The sequence below is a fragment of the Chiloscyllium plagiosum genome, unplaced genomic scaffold (assembly GCF_037043375.1).
Source record: "Chiloscyllium plagiosum isolate Xiang-an unplaced genomic scaffold, Cpla_swu_hap1 HiC_scaffold_6, whole genome shotgun sequence".
Taxonomy (NCBI): Eukaryota; Metazoa; Chordata; class Chondrichthyes; order Orectolobiformes; family Hemiscylliidae; genus Chiloscyllium; species Chiloscyllium plagiosum.
The window spans coordinates 75,637,194-75,659,761 of NW_028270144.1; the positions used below are offsets into that span (position 1 = coordinate 75,637,194).

Sequence of the window (22,568 nt, forward strand, 5' to 3'; positions counted from 1 at the left end):
TTTGGAAAGTGTGAACAACAAAGTGTTTCTCTAAAACAGACCATTTCAGAATTTGAGTAATGTACAGTCTACATGACTTACAATGTATAAATATCTGATGAACCCTCGTCAAGTTAGGGCACTCCCTCAGAATAATTTCTGGAGTTGATTCTCCCACTGTTGGCTCAATAGACAAGAGTTGACCTGTACTTCAAAGCTCCTGGGATTAACTTGTAAATAACTTACCACAACAACCACAGTGGCTCAGTGGTTAGCACTGCTGCCTCACAGCACCAGGGTACCAGGTTTGATTCCAGCCTCGGGTGACTGTCTGTGTGGAGTTTGCACTTTCTCCCAGTGTATGTGTGGGTTTCCTCCCACAGTCCAAAGATGTGTAGATCAGGTGAATTGGTCATGCTAAATTGCCCCATAGTGTTAGGTCAATTAGTCAGAGGGAAATGGGTCTGGGTGGGTAACTCTTTGGAGGGTCGGTGTGGACTGGTTAGGCTGAAGGGACTGTTTCCACACTGTAGGGAATCTAGTCTGATCTAAACCTACTTACCCAACTCATCAGTCACTACCTATCTGACATGTGGCCAAATCTGAAGGTCACACTTTGAACTTTTAGCCATCTTGGAACTGATCAAGCCACAGTGGAAGGAGGGCATTTCTGATAACAAGGAATTGCTTAAGAATGATATTACCTATACTATCATGAATCTTTGTTCAATGTTAACCATGACATTGTAAGTGTAACAATTGAAATTTGTCCCACAAAATTTTAATCTTTGTTTATTCATAGGTCTCTGCTAAGGAAATCAACACAAATCTATATAGTTCTTCGAAATGATTATGTATTTTTTTAATTGCATTCTGCTGTGTAATTACAGCAAGTTTACTTTGAATAGTGGAGCAGGCTCAAGGGGTCAAATGGCCTACTCCTTCTCCTATCTTCTATGTTATTATACGGCATAGCAAAGTATTTTCTGTTGTGGTGGAAGTTTATATTAAGGCTTATCACAGGTATTGTTTAAACAGTTTTCTAGACAAGGCTAACTGGATCAGTAATCGCCGTGTCTCATTATTATTCTCTTCTCTTTTAGCAATCGTGAATGTTCATTTGAAACGATGTCTCTCCAGTTCTTCCGATTTTCTCTTGTGATTATTTCTGTGCTCCTGGTGATTTTAACACTCCCAGGTAGGCAAAAGAATTTCAATGAGATGTTTCCACGGAATTTCAACTTTTTCATACACTTAATTTGTATAGTATTTTGTTTTGCACTGAATAGATTCAAGCATTTGGAATGAATTAATGCACAATATAATATTTACATATCTCTACAATGAGGAGAAAAGTCAACCAAGCTTAAATTCAAGTTAATACTGTGTAGAGTATTTTAAATTCATCATTTTGAGAGTCATATCATATTTGTACTGTACTGTTATTTATTTATTTTGCAGGCATTGTTATGATCCTAGCTGATTGTTGATTCTGAACCAGTCAGATCCCAAAATGAAACCTGTCTTGATAGATCTAACTTTGATTTGTTTTGGAACCATGGAAGTTGGTTACTGACCACATTTAGCAGAGGCTGCCACAGTATCTTTAACACAAAATGGATGACGCATTTTTTTTAAGCAAGGGCAAGCACAATAAATACATTACACTGGACAAAAGTTTGGAAAGATATCATTGCAAACCACAGCAAAAAGAAAATCAAATCCCCAGTATTGTGTTATCCCAACAATATCTTTACCATCAGTCAAACTTCAGCAAGTCATCATTATCTTCACATTAAGGCCTCACACTCAGGTTGTCGTGGCTGTAACCAATTTCCTTTTCGGCAACCTTTTTTGCATCTATTAGAAGCTACTTTTCTTCAGCTCATATCTCTCCCCAGAATACCTAACACAATCTCACTGTTACTTTAACTTCAGAGCAAACACATGTATTTCAAACTCAGTTTCCAGTCAGAGCAAATTACTGCAGATGCTGGAAGCTGAACTGAAAACAAAAAATGTTGGCGATCACAGTGGGTCAGGCAGCGTCCATGGAGAGAAAATGAGCTAATGTTTCGAGAGTACACTGGATAGCTAAACACTTCAGCCTCCAATCTTTAACACAGCCACACCCTCATTGACATTCTGGATTGTTCTGGTCCTGCAACCCTAGGCAACAAGTTATTTCTTCCATCTAAAATGTTGCGACCTATTAACCTTCATCTCTATTTCAAAGTTGAAAAGCCACCTAAAGAGACATATAAAGCAACTTCCAGACATCTTGATGTAACTTGAAAAACAAACCTAAAATGAACCTGAAACAATAACTCCCTCTCCTAACAGATACCCGCCCCCCCCCATTCTACCCCTATAACCCCACCTTTACCATGATCAATCCACTTAACCTGCTCATCTTTAGACTGTGGAAGGAAACAGAAGCGCCTAGCAGAAACAGGAAGAATGTACAACTCCACACAGCCATGCGTGGTTGGAATTGAACCCAGGTCCCTGGTTCTGTGAAGCAGCAGTGCTAACTAGTGATCCACTGTGCTGCCCACAGCATGTTGTTTTGTCATACTTTACTCAGCTTGCATTCATGGCTTCTAATTGCAGAAGGAAAGCATTAAGGTTTCTTCCTTTATTCATTGATGGGATTAGGGCATCGCTGGCTAGTCAGCATTTATTGCCTATCCCTGATTGCCCAGAGGGCAGTTGGGAGTCAACCACATTGCTGTGGGTCTGGAGCCACAAGTAGGCCCAACCAAGTAAGGATGGCAGTTTCCTTCACTAAAGAACATTAATGAACCAAATGGATTTTCTTCTGACAGTCGATAATGGATTCATGGTCATCATTAGACTTTTAATTCCTGTTTTATTTTTCATTGGATTTAAATTCCACCATCAAACCCTGATTCCCAGAACATTATCTGAGTCTCTGGATTAACAGTCCCAGCAATAATATCACTGAGCTATCACCTCCCCTCTTGCTCAATCCTTGCTCAATTAAGGAAGGAGAATGTAGATGTCTTAAGTTCCTGGGCCTTAATTGGGTTAAGAAACTTGTTTCGTATTGATGACCTTTCTTGCTTATGGATGAGTTATTGATACTGTCTACTCTTTCCGGTGTTGGCCTACATTTTCCTGGGAAACATACAACACTTTGATTTCTCAAAATTACAAAAGCCTAATACAATTATCCTAATTAAGTAACTTCTAAACTGTCACGTACTTTATAGGAAAGCATTCTGAGAACACCCTGGGCTGGCTTGTTTTTTTTTTCTTCAATTTTAATTGTCTTGCGAGGATGGAGATTTTGCTTTGCTGTTTCTTGAGTGAAAGAGTAAAGTATTTTGTTATCTCATAACTCTGATAATTAAATACAGACGCGCTTTAAAAAGGAGAGAATGTCCCATAAAGACAGAAAGGCTAAAGACTACACAATTTGAAATTTCTTAGGATTCTTAAGGTGTTGGGTCTTTAATCTGCGAGCACGACTGTTTAACTGCAGACTGGTATCCTCAGCATGGTGAGGTTTCTAAATATCTTTCAGTCCTTAATTGTTTCCCCAGATTGCTTTCTCACCAGGTGTGAAATTCAGAAACTGTGTGGCAAATAGGGAGAGACACAGTTTCAGCTTTTGTCACAAATGCATCATTCCCTCTCTATTCTACGGCTCAAAAATAACTGCTGAAATATGTTTGATTTGCGCAAGTCCAAGCCTGGCTACATTGTCTTTCCAAGCTGGCTGACTGGAAGGCAAGAGTTTCATCTCCAAATATGTGAAATAAAAATATGAATATATAAAAAAACAGGAGATGACAGATTCTTGATGCTGATTCTTTTGTCTGGTTTCAATTTCTTCATATAAAATGGTAATTTCAGCGTTATTTTCGTTATTTTCCACATGGATCCACTGGAGTTGTCTCAACTTATGGTCAGATAATTAGGGTAGCCATTTTAGGTCCATAATTGTCATTTTTAAAACAATTAATTTCAGTCCATGGCTCTTAGGTCTCTTAAATGTGTTTCCTTTTTCAGATGGGTTGAGTGGGAACAAATTGCGCAAGATGATTGAGAAAAGAAATGGTAAGGAAAGTCGTCTTGGTTTTTATGTTGTAATATGAAGACAAAAAACAATCAATTTTTTCAGATGGGACAATTGAAACTGTTGTTGAGGAGCTGAGAGAATGAATGTCCTAATCACTGTCTGAGCTCGTGCGGGATAGGTAAAGTAGTTCAGATATTTTTAAAGTTAACCACTTCATCATTGCATGGGCCTGGAAATAGATATAGAATTCACTTTTGGTTGTCCCACAAGCTGGTGAAAAGGAAGCTAAGTGCTGCTGCAGATGTTTCCAGAGGCAAACCACTTTTTAAAAAAAACTAGAACATGCAACTTTACATATATTTTTGTCCAGAGATGACCCATAGAACTCAACGGCCTAAGGAAGAAGGACAAAAAGAAGCTTTAAAATCAGTAAGAAATATTATCCACAATACAATCAAAATTATAAATTTAGATTCTTCTTTGTTGATGGGCAACACTGTGCCATCTGGTCGATGATAATGAATGACAAGACTTGGCATAATCACCTCATATGCCCGAGGTTGGAGGGCAGATGGTGGGCAGAATGCACATTCTGATACACAAGTTAGATGGGGACTTGAAGAGGTGCAACTCCAATAGTCTTGATGGGGAGAGCTATCAGAGGGTGTTGATTTATAGGTGTTCACTTACATGGTGAGGCACAGCCTGCACCACAGAATTTGAGCAACAGCCGCTGTTGCCTTTTGTCATCCTGTAATTTACAAGTGTGCAGCAGAAATAAAAATGGCTGCAACCACATCTGGAGTGGATGGGGTAAGTGCTGCATCTGTTGGGTAGCGGCTTGTGGGTGTGAGGACTTTAAAAAGGGCAACACCAGTAAACACGCCCCCGTACAGTGAAGGTGAAAGACACATTGGCATTAGCTGACTATGTACACACCAAATCCTTGGCCCAAGCTCTCCTGACCATGTCCTGCAGGTTAATGGCTGAACTCCACTGTTGCCTGTGATGCAGTAGCAATGTTTATGAATGTGAAATAGCCCAGACACCTCTGCAATTGTGCTGAGAGATGACATCTGTTGTGGCCAGACCCTCTCCAAACTTTGCTAGTTGTTTTAAGCCGATGTAAAGTGGATTTTCCAGGAGTGAGGCAGTTGGCCCAACTATTTAGTTTTAAATAGAACAATATTTATTTGCAAGACTACCGAATGAAGCACAAACAATATAGAACTGAATATAGAATAACTTAATCTATTCGAAATCCCAACAGACTATTCCAACTTAATGATGCTATTCGAAATCCTTGCAACAATCATCACAAATACTCCTTGGCGAAAAAGGTAAAATCAAACACCGGGTCTTATAGGAGAGATCTCAGAGAGGAAGGGTCAGCATGGACCTGCTTCTTTGGGTCCAGCAGCTTCTCAGCTGACTGCTTGCTAAAATCAAACCAAACCAAACCAGAGAAAAGCTGAACTGGGAGAACTGGCCACTCCCCTTTTATTGTACAAGTGTTTTTTTTTAAACTTGAAAGATTTTTTGCCTGAGGCAATATCTATTAGCTACAATCAAATTGGCCCAAAACCCTTCAAACCTAGGCCTCTTGGCAACTCTGCATTTATGACCCCTCAGAGAAAAAAAAACAAGGACAACGTAACCTTGTTAAAGGAACAGCCTTGTGGGGCTTGTAGCTGGTTCCTCCTCTGGCTGAATGCCTACTAGCATTGTCCTACCTCTTTGTGAGGAACAGTCACCCAGTGTGAGGTCAAGGTGCATCACCCCCCTGTCATCATGCTTTTGGTGCTTGGGACCAATGGATATGTGATGGAGTTTATGCCCATGTGCTGCAGACTCTGAGGATGCTGCACTAGGCTGTCCGTGGCAGTTGCTTACCTGTCCATGGGGGCTGCTAAGGTGCTCACATTACTGTGGCTGTTCCAGAAGTCCTGTGTTAGTCATTGCTGGTGTTTCCTTTGAGGCATCTATGTTGTCTTCCTCTGATTATGGAGCAGGGATGACTTTGCTGGGTGATCCTCTTGACCATGGACACATTGCTGCAAACTGCAAAACACAACAGAACAAATTATGAACAAGGGTGAAAAATACTAATGGCTACTGTGAGAGTCTCACTACAACCAAAAATTATTCTTTCTTGATTGCTGGGACACAGGTGTCTCTGCATCTCCATAGAAACTGTTCCGGTCCTCGCTGATGAGGTACAAGATCCTCACCTTGTTGGGGCTGAGGAGCCAAAGGTCACGCACCTCATCACACATCCTGACCCTTTTGACCCCTCGTGTGATTAGAGGAAGGAAGGGGTTTTGTGAGATGATGATGGTTGGCAGAGCTGTTAGTGCTGGCATCAGTGAGGTGAAAGATGGCGCGGTGTCCCAAGTGAGTGAGTAGGCCCCACAGTCTGTCTCCAGATGTTGAGGTCAGTTAGCATGAGTGAGGGAAGGTGTTGCATGCAACATGGATAGTGGTAGAGCATCAGTCTTGATGAGAGGTGCAAAAACAGAGTGAGTGTGTGCAGTAACTCAGAAGATGGTGGCACTTACCTGGCAGAGAGGAGAAGGTCACTGACATTCCTCCAGCTCTGCTGGTTTTTCCTCCAAACCACTGCACTGATCGGGTGGTAACCTTAGAATAAGATGGCAGCCTCTGATGGTGTGGTCTCCTCCTGTGCTCCTATGGGAAGAGGATAACCCTCCCCTGCACCACCCAGTCCACAAGGTCCTCAATGTCATTGTCTGAAAAGCAGGGCATCAATATCCTCTCGTCTGCCATTGTACACACCAAACTATGTGCCACCATGCAGGGCATCTCTAGAATGCCAGTGCTTGTTTGGCTACATTATGGCCTTTCAAATTTGCCAAAAATGCCTGTCTATTCCAGGACCCAGCAATGGCATGAACTGCCAGCGATGGTGAGTGGGAGAATTGGCTAACATTGGGACAGAGTAGGTAGTTACTAAGGTGATTGTGTGAGAAAACTCACTGGCCACTGCAAACAGACACCCTTCATGATATGGTAAAAATGTGGTAAGATTCAGTTCAGGGTTAAAATGGATAACTGTACTTGTCATTTGCTTTATAATAAGATATATATTAGAGTGCAGCACAATTGTATTTTTAAAAAATAACTTGATTTTGCTACTACCATATATTTAATATGCTAATATCAGAAAATATACTTCAATGATCTTGTTGTTATCGTTCATAACATTCAATCAGTAAAAGGCAGTGAATAGAGGAGTTCTGAGGAAGGATTACTCGGCCCAAATATTAACTTTGATTTCTCTTCACAGATGCTGCTATACCTACTGAGCTTTACCGGCAATTTCTGTTTTTGTTTCTGATTTACAGCATTCACAATTCTTTTGGTTTTTATTTAAGGGAGAAGAGGGACGTGGTTCATGTATAGGCAGGTATTAGTTTAGAATGGCATCATGGTCAGCATAGCTGTGGTGGGCCGAAAGGCTTGTTTCTGTTTTGAACCTTTCTATCCAGTAACATAGTCCCAGATTAGACAGTTCTTTGGGTGATCATTGGCAAATGAACTTGCCCATAAACCTTTTTAGGGTCTTTCATTCGGGAAGTTCTTCATAGCCCAACTATCAAAAAACACAAGATTGTCTACAAGTCAACTGAAGGAATCATACTCTTGCACTTGCCAACCATTATTTTTAGTGCCAGAGAGATTGTTTGGTAGTATTTAGAACTTCTTACCTCATTAAAAATGAACTTGCACCGAAATGGATAATTCCTATGTGATACATACACTCAAATCAAAAGATAAGTGCAGAAATCGCATGTCATTCAATGTATTTCATCCATTGAGGTAAAAACAATCTCCAGACATCCCCAACAGTACCCTTCCACCGACACACTCATTCGTTTGGCCGAACTGGTCCTCACCCTTAAGAATTTCTCCTTTGAATCCTCCCACCTCCTCCAGACCAAAGGGGTAGCCATGGGCACACGTATGGGCCCCAACTATGCCTGTCTCTTTGTTGGCTACATAGAGCAGTTGATCTTCCGTAATTACCCGGCACCACTCCCCACCTCTTCCTCCACTATATTGATGACTGCATTGGTGCCACCTCGTGCTCCCACGAGGAGGTTGATCAATTCATCAACTTCACCAACACATTCCACCCTGACCTTAAATTTACCTGGACCATCTCTGACACCTCCCTCCCCTTCCTGGACCTCTCCATCTCCATTAATGACGACCGACTTGACACTGACATTTTTTACAAACCCACCGACTCCCACAGCTACCTGGATTACACCTCTTCCCACCCTACCTCTTGCAAAAATGCCATCCTGTATTCCCAATTCCTCCGCCTCCGCCATATCTGCTCCCAGGAGGACTAGTTCCATCACAGAACACACCAGATGGCCTCCTTCTTTAGAGATCGCAATTTCCCTTCCCACGTGGTTAAAGATGCCCTCCGACGCATCTCGTCCACATCCCGCACCTCCGCCCTCAGACCCCACCCCTCCAACCGTAACAAGGACAGAACGCCCCTGGTGCTCACCTTCCACCCTACCAACCTTTGTATAAACCAAATCATCCGCCGACATTTCCGCCACCTTCAAAAAGACCCCACCACCAGGGATATATTTCCCTCCCCACCCCTTTCCACCTTCCGCAAAGACCATTCCCTCCATGACTACCTGGTCAGGTCCACGCCCCCCTACAACCCACCCTCCCATCCTGGCACCTTCCCCTGCCACCGCAGGAACTGTAAAACCTGCGCCCACACCTCCTCCCTCACCTCTATCCAAGGCCCTAAAGGAGCCTTCCACATCCATCAAAGTTTTACTTGCACATCCACTAATATCATTTATTGTATCCGTTGCTCCCGATGCGGTCTCCTCTACATTGGGGAGACTGGGCGCCTCCTAGCAGAGCACTTTAGGGAACATCTCCGGGACACCTGCACCAATCAACCACACCGCCCCGTGGCCCAACATTTCAACTCCCCCTCCCACTCTGCTGAGGACATGGAGGTCCTGGGCCTCCTTCACCGCCGCTCCCTCACCACCAGCCTGGAGGAAGAACGCCTCATCTTCCGCATCAGAACACTTCAACCCCAGGGCATCAATGTGGACTTCAACAGTTTCCTCCCTTCCCCCACCTCACCCTAGTTCCAAACTTCCAGCTCAGCACTGCCCCCATGACTTGTCCGGACCTGTCCTACCTGCCTATCTCCTTTTCCACCTATCCACTCCACCCTCTCCTCCCTGACCTATTACCTTCATCCCCTCCCCCGCTCACCCATTGTACTCCATGCTACTTTCTCCCCACCCCCAACCTCCTCTAGCTTATCTCTCTTCAGGCTCACTGCCTTTATTCCTAATGAAGGGCTTTTGCCCGAAACGTCGATTTCGCTGTTCCTTGGATGCTGCCTGAACTGCTGTGCTCTTCCAGCACCACTAATCCAGAATCCAGTATTTCATCCATTGGCAAGTTACCTATTTGACATTTAATTAGAATAACATGTACAGAACTAGAACTGAAGCTGCATAGCTTAAAGTAATCTTCAGTGATTTACGTGCTACATCGATACAAGTTCTTACTTGACTGAAAAATATGTTCATTATTTTTGACATCTTTAGCAGATAAGAAGTTGGCTGTTTCAGTTCCTGAGTCCAAGGCTAAAGGGTTTTTGAACAGTTTGAAGCGTTCAAAACGCTATATATGGGACAGATCTCGTGATGATGTTCAGCAGTGGTATCAGCAGTTTATGAACATGGGATATTCTGAAGCTGTGAGTATGTTTCACAAATGTTTGAGAAAATGATGTAAATTCTGCATAAAGCATAGTTCTACCTGTTCAAAATATCCTCCTCTCTCGGCCCTTTCAAGAACAGCTGAATAAGTTAGTCCTTAATTCATTAGAGTTGAGAAGAATGAAAAATTAAGGATCTTACTGAAACAGATTGAGGAGGCTTGACATGATAGATGTTGAGATGCTGTTACCACTAATGGGAGCATCTTGAACAAGGGAATATAGTTACTGAATAAGGGGATGCTTGTGATGATAAGAAGCTTCTTTTCCCAGAAGGTAGTAAATGTTTGGAATTTTCTATCCTAGAGAGTTGTGGAGGCTAGATCACTGGATGCATTTAAAGAGGTGGGCAGTAGATTTTTGCAATAACAGGGAGTTGACAGCATTGATGAGCTGGCACTAATGAGGAGTTGAGACATGGGACATGTTGGCCATGATCTTGTTGAATAGCCGGGCAGGCTTGAGAAGCCAAATAGCCTACTCCTGTTCCTATTTCTTATATTCTTGCATTGACTGGGATTCTCTTCCGGATGGTCAGTGACCAATTGAGAACAATAAATTCACTTCTTCCATTCCGTCATGTGAGGATTGTTACTGTTTTGGCGTTATCTGTTTCAAAGTGATGAAGATTCTTCCTGGAAAGATTAGGAAGTAAAATATTCCGCTTGAACTCGTCTCTTCCAAGTCACATCTGTATCTAACATCAGAGTTAGATCCGCCATGGATATTTGTTCATTGAGCAGTGTTGTATTCTGAATTTACATAAACTATCTGTTTGTTAAAGGCTGAGGCGGGGTATGCTGCTACTTAACTTTTTGCTTTTTAATCTCTCAAATCTGGCTGAGTCAGGCTCATGCAATCTAGGATCGAGGTGGAAAACATTTATACCAATTTTATGTAGTCACAGATTTCCATCTCATTGATAATATGAAACAAATTTCCTAAATCAGCCTAACTGATTTCAGTGGATTCTGCTTATTGTTTGGGCTCTGCTATGGGTCGAAGGAGAGCTGTGCAATCTTCTTACAGTCTGTTCTTCAACCTGCTCCTTCTTGGCTAGCTGTTCCTTAATTTTTTATAGTTTAACTCCTTGTGCCATTTGAACAAGATTAAGGTAAAGACATACTTTCCCACTTCTTTATTGTGAAATAAAAATATGTTTTTTACTATATAGGGATACCAAATTGGAGATTTACTTGTGACACACCTTTAATTTTAAGTAATGTGTCTCCAGAACCATATTGTACTGAGATAGATAGTATGTTATTAACCATGGCTCATTATCTGGTAATATAGTGACATTTGCCCATGTCTCACTTGAAATTTGAGATAAATATTGACAAATGTTTTGATAATCTGATATCGAAGGTCTGGATTATCTATTTCCTGTAGGAAAAATTTAGATTTTTGGTTATAGATTGTTCTTGTGTGCGGATGTGTGTCTCTCTTCCGAAACTGTGTTCCTGTTCTGCACAGTTTCTGAAAGTGACTTCCTAAGTGACTGGTACAAAAAAACACATTTAATAGCTAGGTACTGTCTAAGCCTGTGAGGGTTTTTTGATTCACAGTGCTGACAAGCATATATAGTGTTTGTTGTCTGTGTTACTCACTCTACCAGCTTCTCATAAGTAGTTTTGTACCTTTTCTCAAGATTGATCTGAGGTGTTTCTGGACTTATGTTTGACTCGCTATGTGAATGGCATTGTCTAAAGTCAGATCATCTTTGAACCTTAATAAATCTGAAAAAGTCTCATCAGCAATTCCTACAATAATTCAGTATCTTATGAATTCAGACTTAAAATCCCATCACAATTCTGCATTCATCAATAGAAATTATCATTTAAATCATCTATTGATTTGCCTGGAGAATGTATTTGGACTGGTACATGGTTAGGAAAGGTTTATAGGGATGTGGGCCAAATGCAGGCAAAAGGGACTAGTCCAGTTTAGGAAACCTGATCAGCTTGAATGAGTTGAGCTAAAGGGCCTGTTTCCATGCTGTATGACTCTAGGTTTGCTTGAGCTCTTAATTTGCCCGATTGCTATCGATATAATAACTGGCTTCGCTATGAACCAGGTCCCTGACCAATCATTCCTTTATGGATCTTTACATTTATTTCTGTAGCTATGCTTTGTGATGCCTGTTTGATAAGGTAGTGATGCTCAATTTGAGCTGTAAGTTCAGTTTTTATTGTTACTCAGAAATTTTGGAACATATTTTAATTCTCTAAGTGATCATAGGTAACTGTTCAAGCAAGTGATTCAAAATCCTCTCAAGTTTGCAACTCTAACTCAGCTGTAGACTTTTTCAGAGGGTTTCAGACAGAGGAAATGTGGCCATTGGACTTTTACGCTGCCCTGGCGATTTCTGGGCAAACAGTGCCTATGACTTCTGAATGGTCCCAAAGCATAGATTTGAGGGTACATTGCTACAATGATTCACTTCTATTGGAAGACAAAGACCATCATTCCAAAGCAGGAGTGTGTGTTGCTTGAAGGGGAACGTTCAGGGCCATTGGCTGTCCAATTTTTCTAGATGGTACAAACTCAGAGTTTTGGAAGCTGTTGTTGGAAGTTCCTTGGCAAGTTGCAGCAGTGCTTCTTGGATTTCTTACACACTGCTGCCAATGAGTTCTTTTAAAAAAAAATGATAATGAGGAGGTACTTAAGTTGGCAATCCTCAAAACAGAAAAGTTATTTGCTCCAGATGGAATGCACCCTGGATTTGAGGGAAATGAGATTGAAAATTGTGGAGGTTCTGCCTACAATCTTTCAGTCTTCTTTTGATGTGAACAATGCAATGTTACATTTTTCAGTCAAAAGGGATAAACAGACGATTAAAAGTCAATCACTCTAATGGTGGTAGAAAACTGTGAAACAGTAACTCAAAGACTGTTGAGAAGTGTCAATTAATGAATGGAAATGCAATCTAATTTGTTAAAGCAAAATTGTGATTGACCCTCTTGACTTTAGTTCTTCTGAGATGATTACGTGGAAATTTGAACTTCCACACCCACAAGATTTTTTGTCTGTACATGTGTATAGATGGATTTTTAAGTGGGCTGTGGGAGCTGTTAAGTTTTGACTAGTAAAGCCACATGTTGCCAGTTAATTGCTGTTTACTTGTGATTAGAATTTATTTAAAAAAGCACAGTAGTTCTTGTTAAACACAAGAACCTGGGCAGTGTTTTCTGTTAACTTGATTCCATCAGAAAGGTAAATTGGAGACTACGCATTTTTTGGTCAAATCATTAAATTTTGTAGCAACCCCAAGAATAAGGGAAGATGCTGGGGATGTTTGAGAATAAGTGCAATTTTCCAGATGAGCTGTAACTAGAGGCTGGGGGATTGTGAACAGATTATTTTAAAAGAGAGACAATAAGGATTTGGTACGGTATTAGTAAGTGATAAAGTACAGGTGGTAGAGCTGTTCTTGACAGTCATAGAGATGTACAGCATGGAAACAGACCCTTCAGTCCAACCCGTCCATGCCGACCAGATATCCCAACCCAATCTAGTCCCAACTGCCAGCACCCGGCCCATATCCCTCCAAACCCTTCCTATTCATATGCCCATTCAAATGCTTCTTAAATGTTGCAATTGTACCAGCCTCCACCACTTCCTCTGGCAGCTCATTCCGTACACATACCACTCTCTGCATGAAAATGTTGCCCCTTAGGTCTCTTTTATATCTTTCCCCTCTCACCCTAAACCTATGCCCTCTGTTCTGGACTCCCCAACCCCAGGGAAAAGACTTTGCCTATTTATCCTACCCATGCCCTCATAATTTTGTAAACCTCTATAAGGTCACCCCTCAGCCTCCGACGCTCCAGGGAAAACAGCCCCAGCCTGTTCAGCCTCTCCCTGTAGCTCAGATCCTCCAAACCTGGCAACAGCCTTGTATATCTTTTCTGAACCCTTTCAAGTTTCACAACATCTTTCCGATAGGAAGGAGACCAGAATTGCACGCAATATTCCAACAGTGGCCTAACCAATGTCCTGTACAGCCGCAACATGACCTCCCAACTCCTGTACTCAATACTCTGACCAATAAAGGAAAGCATACCAAATGCCTTCACTATCCTATCGACCTGCGACTCCAGTTTCAAGGAGCTATGAACCTGCACTCCAAGGTCTCTTTGTTCAGCAACACTCCCTCGGACCTTACCATTAAGCGTATAAGTCCTTCTAAGATTTGCTTTCCCAAAATGCAGCACCTTGCATTTATCTGAATTAAACGCCATCTGCCATTTCTCAGCCCATTGGCCCATCTGGTCCAGATCCTGTTGTAATCTGAGGTAACTCTCTTCACTGTCCACTACACCTCCAATTTTGGTGTCATCTGCAAACATACTAACTGCACCTCTTATGCTCTCATCCAAATCATTTATGTAAATGACAAAAAGTAGAGGGCCCAGCACCGCTCTTTGTGGCACTCCACTGGTCACAGGCCTCCAATCTGAAAAACAACCCTTCACCACCACCCTCTGTCTTCTACCTTTGAGCCAGTTCTGTATCCAAATGGCTAGTTCTCCCTGTATTCCATGAGATCTAACCTTGCTAATCGGTCTCCCATGAGGAACCTTGTCGAACGCCTTACTGAAGTCCATATACATCACATCTACTGCTCTGCCCTCATCAATCCTCTTTGTTACTTCATCAAAAAAGTTAATCAAGTCTGTGAGACATGATTTCTCATGTACAAAGCCATGTTGACTATCCCGAATCAGTCCTTGCCTTTCCAAATACATGCACATCCTGTCCCTCTGGATTCCCTCCAACAACTTGCCCACCACCGAGGTCAGGCTCACTGGTCGATAGTTCCCTGGCTTGTCCTTACCACCCTTAAACAGTGGCACCACGTTTGCCAACCTCCAGTCTTCCGGCATCTCACCTGTGACTATCGATGATACAAATATCTCAGCAAGAGGCCCAGCAATCACTTCTCTAGCTTCCCACAGAGTTCTCGGGTACACCTGATCAGGTCCTGGGGATTTCTCCACCTTTAACCGTTTCAAGACATCCAGCACTTCCTCCTCTGTAATCTGGACATTTTGCAAGATGTCACCATCTATTTCCCTACAGTCTATATCTTCCATATCCTTTTCCACAGTAAATACTGATGCAAAATATTCATTTAGTATCCCCCCCCATTTTCTGTGGCTCCACACAAAGGCCGCCTTGCTGATCTTTGAGGGGCCCTATTTTCTCCCTAGTTATTCTTTTGTCCTTAATATATTTGTAAAACCCCTTTGGATTCTCCTTAATTCTATTTGCCAAAGCTATCTCATGTCCCTGTTTTGCCCTCCTGATTTCCCTTTTAAGTATACTCCTACTTTCTTTATACTCTTCTAAGGATTCACTTAATCTATCCTGTCTGTACCTGACATATGCTTCCTTCTTTTTCTTAACCAAACCCTCAATTTCTTTAGTCATCCAGCATTCCCTATAGTTACCAGCCTTCCCTTTCACCCTGACAGGAATATACATTCACTGGATTCTTGTTATCTCATTTCTGAAGGCTTCCCATTTTCCAGCGGTCCCTTTACCTGCGAACATCTGCCTCCAATCAGCTTTTGAAAGTTCTCGCCTAATACCATCAAAATTGGCTTTTCTCCAATTTAGAACTTCAACTTTTAGATCTGGTCTATCCTTTTCCATCACTATTTTAAAATGAATAGAATTATGGTCGCTGGCCCCAAAGTGCTCCCCCACTGACACCTCAGTCACCTGTTCTGCCTTATTTCCCAAGAGTAGGTCAAGTTTTGCACCTTCTCTAGTAGGTACATCCACATACTGAATCAGAAAATTGTCTTGTACACACTTAAGAAATTCCTCTCCATCTAAACCTTTAACACTATGGCAGTCCCAGTTGATGTTTGGAAAGTTAAAATCCCTACCATAACCACCCTATTATTCTTACAGATAGCTGAGATCTCCTTACAAGTTTGTTTCTCAATTTCCTCTGACTATTGGGGGGGTCTATATTACAATCCCAATAAGGTGATCATCCCTTTCTTATTTCTCAGTTCCACCCAAATAACCTCCCTGAATGTATTTCCGGGAATATCCTCCCTTAGCACAGCTGTAATGCTATCCCTTATCAAAAATGCCACTCCCCCTCCTCTTTTGCCTCCCCTTCTATCCTTCATTTGTATCCTGGAACATTAAGCTGCCAGTCCTGCCCATCCTGAGCCATGTTTCCGTAATTGCTATGATATCCCAGTCCCATGTTCCTAACCATGCCCTGAGTTCATCTGCTTTCCCTATTAGGCCTCTTGCATTGAAATAAATGCAGTTTAATTTATTAGTCCTACCTTGTCCCTGCCTGCCCTGACTGTTTGACTCACTTCTGTTCTCAGCTGTACCCGTCTCAGATCGATCTCTTTCCTCACTATCTCCCTGGGTCCCACCCCCCCCCCCCACCTTACTAGTTTAAATCCTCCCAAGCAGTTCTAGCAAATTTCCCTACCAGTATATTAGTCCCCTTCCAATTTAGGGGGGTGCAATCCGTCTTTCTTGTACAGGTCACTTCTACCCCAAAAGAGATTCCAATGATCCAAAAATGTGAATCCTTCTCACATACACCAGCTCCTCAGCCATGCATTCATCTGCTCTATCCTCCTATTCCTGGCCTCACTAGCTCGTAGCACTGGGAGTAATTCAGATATTACTACCCTTGAGGATCTCCTTTTTAAAATTCTACTTAACTCTCTGTAATCTCCCTTCAGAGTCTCAATCTTTTCCCTTCCAATATCGTTGGTTCCAATGTGGACAATGACCTCCTGCTGGCCCCTCTCCCCTGTGAGAACATTCTGCACCCTCTCTGAGACATCCTTGATCCTGGCACCAGGGAAACAACACACCATTCTGCTTTTTCTCTGCTGGCCACAGAAACGTCTGTCTGTACCTCGGACTACAGAATCCCCTAACACAATTGATCTCTTGGAAGCCGATGTACCCCTTGTTACATTAAGGCCAGTCTCAATACTAGAAACTTGGCTGTTCGTGCTACTTCCCCTGAGAATCCATCACCCCCTACATTTTCCAAAACAGCATACCTGTTTGAAATGGGTATATCCACAAAAGACTCTTGCTCTAGCTGCCTACCTCTCTTACCCTTCCTGGAGTTAACCCATCAATGTGACTGTATCTGAGACTTTCCCCCCCTTTCTATAACTGCCATCCATCACATACTGTAGCTGTTGCAAATTCCTCATCGCTTCTATTTGTCTCTCCAACCGATCCATTCGATCTGATAAGATTTGTATTCAACAGCATTTATGGCAGATATAATCTGCAGTAACCCTTAAACTCTCACATCTGACAAGAAGTACATACCACTGCAAAGGCCATTTTTGCTTCTTCACAATCTACAGACCCAGAAAATAACACCCTCTTATTCCTCTACAAACACTGCCCCAGGTTAAATTCATAGCTATGGCTTATATTTTAAGTTTAATCAAGAGGCTTATCTCCAAAAATATATAATCAAGAAAGAATCCACTATACTCACTACTGCAACCGTTCTCTTGAACAGACTTAAAACAACAATTAACTTATCTGATTCTGGGCTGTGAACTTCGCCCAACAGTTCCTCCAAGGTTAGTTGTGAATTTCAACTGTTTGTTAATTTTCCCAGATGCACTCCGATGTCCAGCGATACACAAATTCAAACAGCAAAGGCGGTAACTGTGCAGGTTTTCTCTCTCTCTGTCTCTCCTGCCCTGTCCTCACCATGTGCTTCCTTTGTCTACCCTTCTCCCTTTTAATCTACTGTTGTTTTGACTTTTTTTTTCCAAAGTTCCAAAACAATGCAACAGCCTATAAAATAGTAATTGCTGCTCCTGGAATTCAAGGAAATCACCTCCAACAACTAAAATACCTCAAAAAAAAAGGAGCAGCTCTTACAGCCAGAAATTTTTCCCGTCCTCCATCTTGGATTACCCCTCCTAAGATAACTTCCAAAAACAAGATTACTTGAATTGACAAATACGTTGAGGGTGGCATTGCCAGCAGATGTTATTTATGCCATTAAGAATGAGCACTGGGTTATGTTGTCTTCTATCATCTTGATTTGAACTGCTATATTCAAGAATTAACAATCTTTTCTTCCATATTTTAAAGCTTAGCAAGTTGCAATGATTTGTCCTTTCATTTGCCAATGTGAAATGATCAGAGATTGAAATATTAATTGTGAAGCATTAATTGTTTTTTGCTAATACCCCACAGCAATTTGAAGATGCCGCTGCATACTGGCTGGGTGTGCATCAAGGCGCAGGTGGTGATGACCGTGCCCGGTATTACATTCATTACCATTATGATGACAATTCTCCAACTGGCCCTTATTATTCCCAATCTATACGCATTGGTGCTGATGTTAACTATGATGACTATTAAAGCAACATGTAATGAAAAAGTGTTATGTTGTTTCGCTTTATCTCCCGGTAGGCATGTTATGTATTATTTTTCTTGACCAAGAGATTTCAGACTTCTAAATTCAATGTTGTCACTATACAGAACAACCTAATGTGCATCATTTAGAATGTAGCTTCTTTATTTCTATAATTTGCTGAGTAACCCCTTGAATCAGAATGTAGAGTTTCTGAAATGTATTTACTTTACTCTCTCAACTAGCTTTCAACACTCTCAATAAACGTTTCAAGAAGTGTTATCTTGTTGCATATTTTGTCAATTAAGTTTGGATAGCTATTCCATTATGTAGGAGGGGAAATTCTTCTCTTATTAGAGTCAATTCTCTTATAATGGAAAATAATTATAGTAGGTGGAGGTCATTCATCAGAATATCTCTGCAAGAATTCTTTAGGGTAGTTTCTTCAGCCCAACTATTTTCATCTGTTTCATCAATGGCCTTCTCTCCATCGTAAGGTTAGGAGTGAGGTTGTTCACCGATTACACAAATTTCAGCACTCGTTGCAACAACTCAGATACTGAAGCAGTCCGTGTCCATATGCAGTAAAAGTCTAGACAGCATCCAGACTTGGGCCTGGCTTTGTATGACATAAATTTTGTTTACTACTTATCTGCCCTTCTGCAACAAGAAAGACTCAAACCATCACCTTTCAACAATAAATGACATCAGCATCACTGAAACCATGACCACCAATATCCTAGAGTTTACTATTGATCAGAAACTGAGCTGCATCAGTCAGCTCAGTGATTACAAGAGATTAGAGTTTAGTAATTCTATGGTGAGTAACTACCACTTTGACTCCCAAAACTTTTCTAAAAGACACAAGTTAGGAGGGTGATGGAACAAATTCCACTTGGATAATTACGACTCCAAGAACATTCAAGAAACTTCATACTAACTATGGAAAAGCAGCCAGCTTGCTTGGTATTTCATCCATCACCTTCAACATTCACTCTCTCCACCTTAATATATTATAGCAGCAGCAGCTCATCTTCTATTGCACCTTCCAAATCCATGATCTACCACTTAGAAGGAAAAAAGCTGCAGATGCATGTGAACACAACTACTTGTAAGTTCCCTTCTAAACCTCCAAACATAGCCATTGAGTCATAGAGACATACAACATGAAAACAGACTCTTCAGTCCGACTCGTCCATGTTGACCAGGTACCCTAAATTAATCTAGTCCCATTTGCCAGCATTTGGCCCAAATCTCTCTAAACCCCTTACATTAAGACATCCATCCAGATGCCTTTTAAATGTTGTAAATGTACCAGCCTCCACCATTTCTTTTGGCGGTTCACCCTCTCTGTGAAAAGGTTTCCCCTTGCATCCCTTTTAAATGTTCCCCTCCCACCTTAAACCTATGCCCTTTAGTTTTAGACTCCCCTATCCTGGGGAAAAGATCTTGACTATTCACCCTATCATGCATCTCATGATTTTGTACATCTCAGTAAGATCACCTTTCAGTCTCTGACGCTCCAGAGAAATTAGCCCCAGCATATTCAGACTGTCCCCATAGCACAGACCCTCCAACCTGACAAATCCTTGTAAATCTTTCTGAACCTTTTCAAGTTTAACAACATTCTTCACATAGCAAGGAGACCAGAATTGAAAACAGTACTCCAAAAGTGGCCTAACCAATGTCCTGTATAGCTGCAACATGACCTTCCAACTCCTATACTCAACGTACTGACCAATAAAGGTAAGTGTGCCAAATGTCTTCTTCACTAACATGTCTACCTACAACTCAACTTTCAAGTAGCTATGAACCTATACTCTAAGTTCCCTTTGTTTAGCAACATTCCCCAGGACCCTACCATTAAGTGTATAAGTCCTGCCCTAATTTGCACTATCAAAATGTAGCATCTCACATTTATCTAGATTCAACTCCACCTGCCACTCCTCAGCCCATCTGAGGTAACATTCTTCGCTGTCCATTACAACTCCAATTTTGGTGTCATCTGCAAACTTACTGGCCATACCTTCCATATTCACATCCAAATCATTTATATAAATAACAAAAAGCAGTAGATCCAGCACCGAACTGTGAGGCAACCACTGGTCATAGGCCTCCAGTCCAAAAAGCAACATTCCACTACCACCCTCTGTCTCCTACCTTCTAGCCAATTTTGTATTCAAATGGATAGTTCTCACTGTATTCCATATGACCTAACCTTGTTAACCAGTCTCCCATGGGGAATCTTTCAAATGCCTTATTGAAGTCCATATAGATAATGTCCAAGGCTCGACCTTCATCAAACCGCTTTGTCACTTCTTCAAAAAACTCAATCAAGTTAGTGAGACATGATTTCCCACACACAAAGCCATGTTGACTATCCCTCAACAGACTTCCCTTTCCAAAAACTTGTAAATCCTGTCCCTCAGGATCTCCTCTAACAACTTGCCCATCACCGATGTCAGGTTTGCCAGTCCATAGTTCCCTGACTTTTCCTTACCACCTTTCTTAAATAGTGGCACCATGTTAGCCACCTCCAATCTTCGAGCACCTCACCTGTGGCTATCGATGATCCAAATATCTCAGCAAAGGGCCCAGCAATCACTTCCCTAGCTTCCCACAGAGTTTTAGAGTACACCTGATCCCGTCCCAGGTATTTATCCATCTTTATGTGTTTTAAGACATTCAGCATTTTACATCCTTTGTAAAATGGACACCTTTCAAGATGTCACTACTTATTTCCCCGTGTTCTCGAGATTCAATATCCTTCTCCATATTAAACACCAATGCAAGATATTTATTTTGTATCTCACCCATCTCCTGCATCTCACACATTGGCAACCTTGCTGATCTTTAAGGGGCCCTAATCTCTCCCTAGTTATTCTTATGTCCTTAATCTATTTGTAGAAACCCTTTGGATCTCCTTAACCCCATTTGCCAAAGCTACCTCATGTCCTATCGCATACCCCTACTACTCATATACTCCTTTAGGGATTCACTCGATCCATAGCTGACATATACTTGCTTAATTTTCTTGACCAGAAGCTCATTTCTCTAATCATCCAGCATTCCCAAATCTACCCATCTTGCCCTTCAACCTATCAGGGACACATTGTCCCTGGACTCTTGTTAACTCATTTTTGAAGGCTTTCCACTTTCCAGCTGTCCCATTAACCACGAGTATCTGCCCAATATCTTGAATTGGAACTATACTGCTACTCCTTCACTCTCACTGGATCAAAATCTTGGAGCTCCCACCCTTACAGATCTGTGGGCGTCTCTTCTGCCAACAGCATCATGACCCACAACCTTCAGCCCTCAACAGCAGTTCAAGAAGACAGCACACCACCACCTTCTCAATTAGGTATGGACAATATGTGTTGGGTTATCCACTGATGCCAAGATCCTGTGAACGAATAATTAACAACAAAACTGCAAAGTGGTATAAAGTGGCTTAGCCAGTTGCTTACTACCAGACCAAAATTAAGTAAATTGCCTCTCTTTCAAACAGTATGCATAAAATTCAAATATGCTCTGAGGTTAAGGGTTGGGAGAAATAAAAGTTTTCAGAGAAATGTTAGTACAGAAATTCACTACAGATAGTACAAATGATGCAATTGTAATTATACAATGGGGAAAAGATAATCATCAATCATTTGTTAAAAAGTTTTGGCAATTGTCAGCCTATGAATATTTATCTATAAATAAAATTCTTGTGAATACCACACAGATCATTAAGTAGAATAATTTGTGTCTCAAAGTACATACCTCTCCATGCAAAACTGTGAGTGGGCATCCTGTTACAAGCTCACAAATGGAAGTTAATGTAAATTTACACTCTTCATCCACATTGTTTACTGTTGCTGTCCTTGTGGTTACACTAATTAAATTCATCCAAGGTTCAAGTTTAGAGGTTAAATCCTCTAAGCAGCACACACATTTCCAAAGTGGAAGAGATTTCAACTGGATATAATCAATATAACTGCATGCCAGTAGAAATTAACGGTGTCATAGAAGAGCAGATCCACATTGGATCAAAGGAACAGATTACAGCCTGTGACAGAAAATCAATGACTTCCACCTTCTTCCGTATTATGTTGCTCCTCAGCATCAACTTCCCTACATCATCTCTATCTATCTTCAACTACTCAGAGAAAGGAAATAACTAAAGCACTTTGACACACTTGCAGAGCAAGAAACAGTCTGCAAAGAAACCAATGCAGAGTTAGAAAGAAGATAACTACAAATGAAGAGATGGGGTAAAGAAATTCTGAGAATGATACATAGGAAAATTCATATTTATAAATGAACAATTAAAAAAGAGACAGACACTAAGGTTTGGCCACACA

The 22,568-nt window shown here is 41.4% G+C and overlaps 1 protein-coding gene across 1 annotated transcript in view; it reads left to right on the forward strand.

Moving 5' to 3' along the window:
- ecrg4a (ECRG4 augurin precursor a) overlaps positions 1 to 18,501 on the forward strand; it is a 38,612-nt gene extending 20,111 nt beyond the window's left edge. Inside the window, exons 2-5 of the mRNA XM_043692767.2 lie at positions 1,083 to 1,177; positions 4,018 to 4,065; positions 9,655 to 9,806; positions 18,060 to 18,501. Coding sequence (XP_043548702.1) covers positions 1,108 to 1,177; positions 4,018 to 4,065; positions 9,655 to 9,806; positions 18,060 to 18,227 — 438 coding nt within the window. The 5' untranslated portion in view covers positions 1,083 to 1,107 and the 3' untranslated portion in view covers positions 18,228 to 18,501. The remainder of the gene's footprint in view (positions 1 to 1,082; positions 1,178 to 4,017; positions 4,066 to 9,654; positions 9,807 to 18,059) is intronic.
- Positions 18,502 to 22,568: the final 4,067 nt, after the last annotated feature.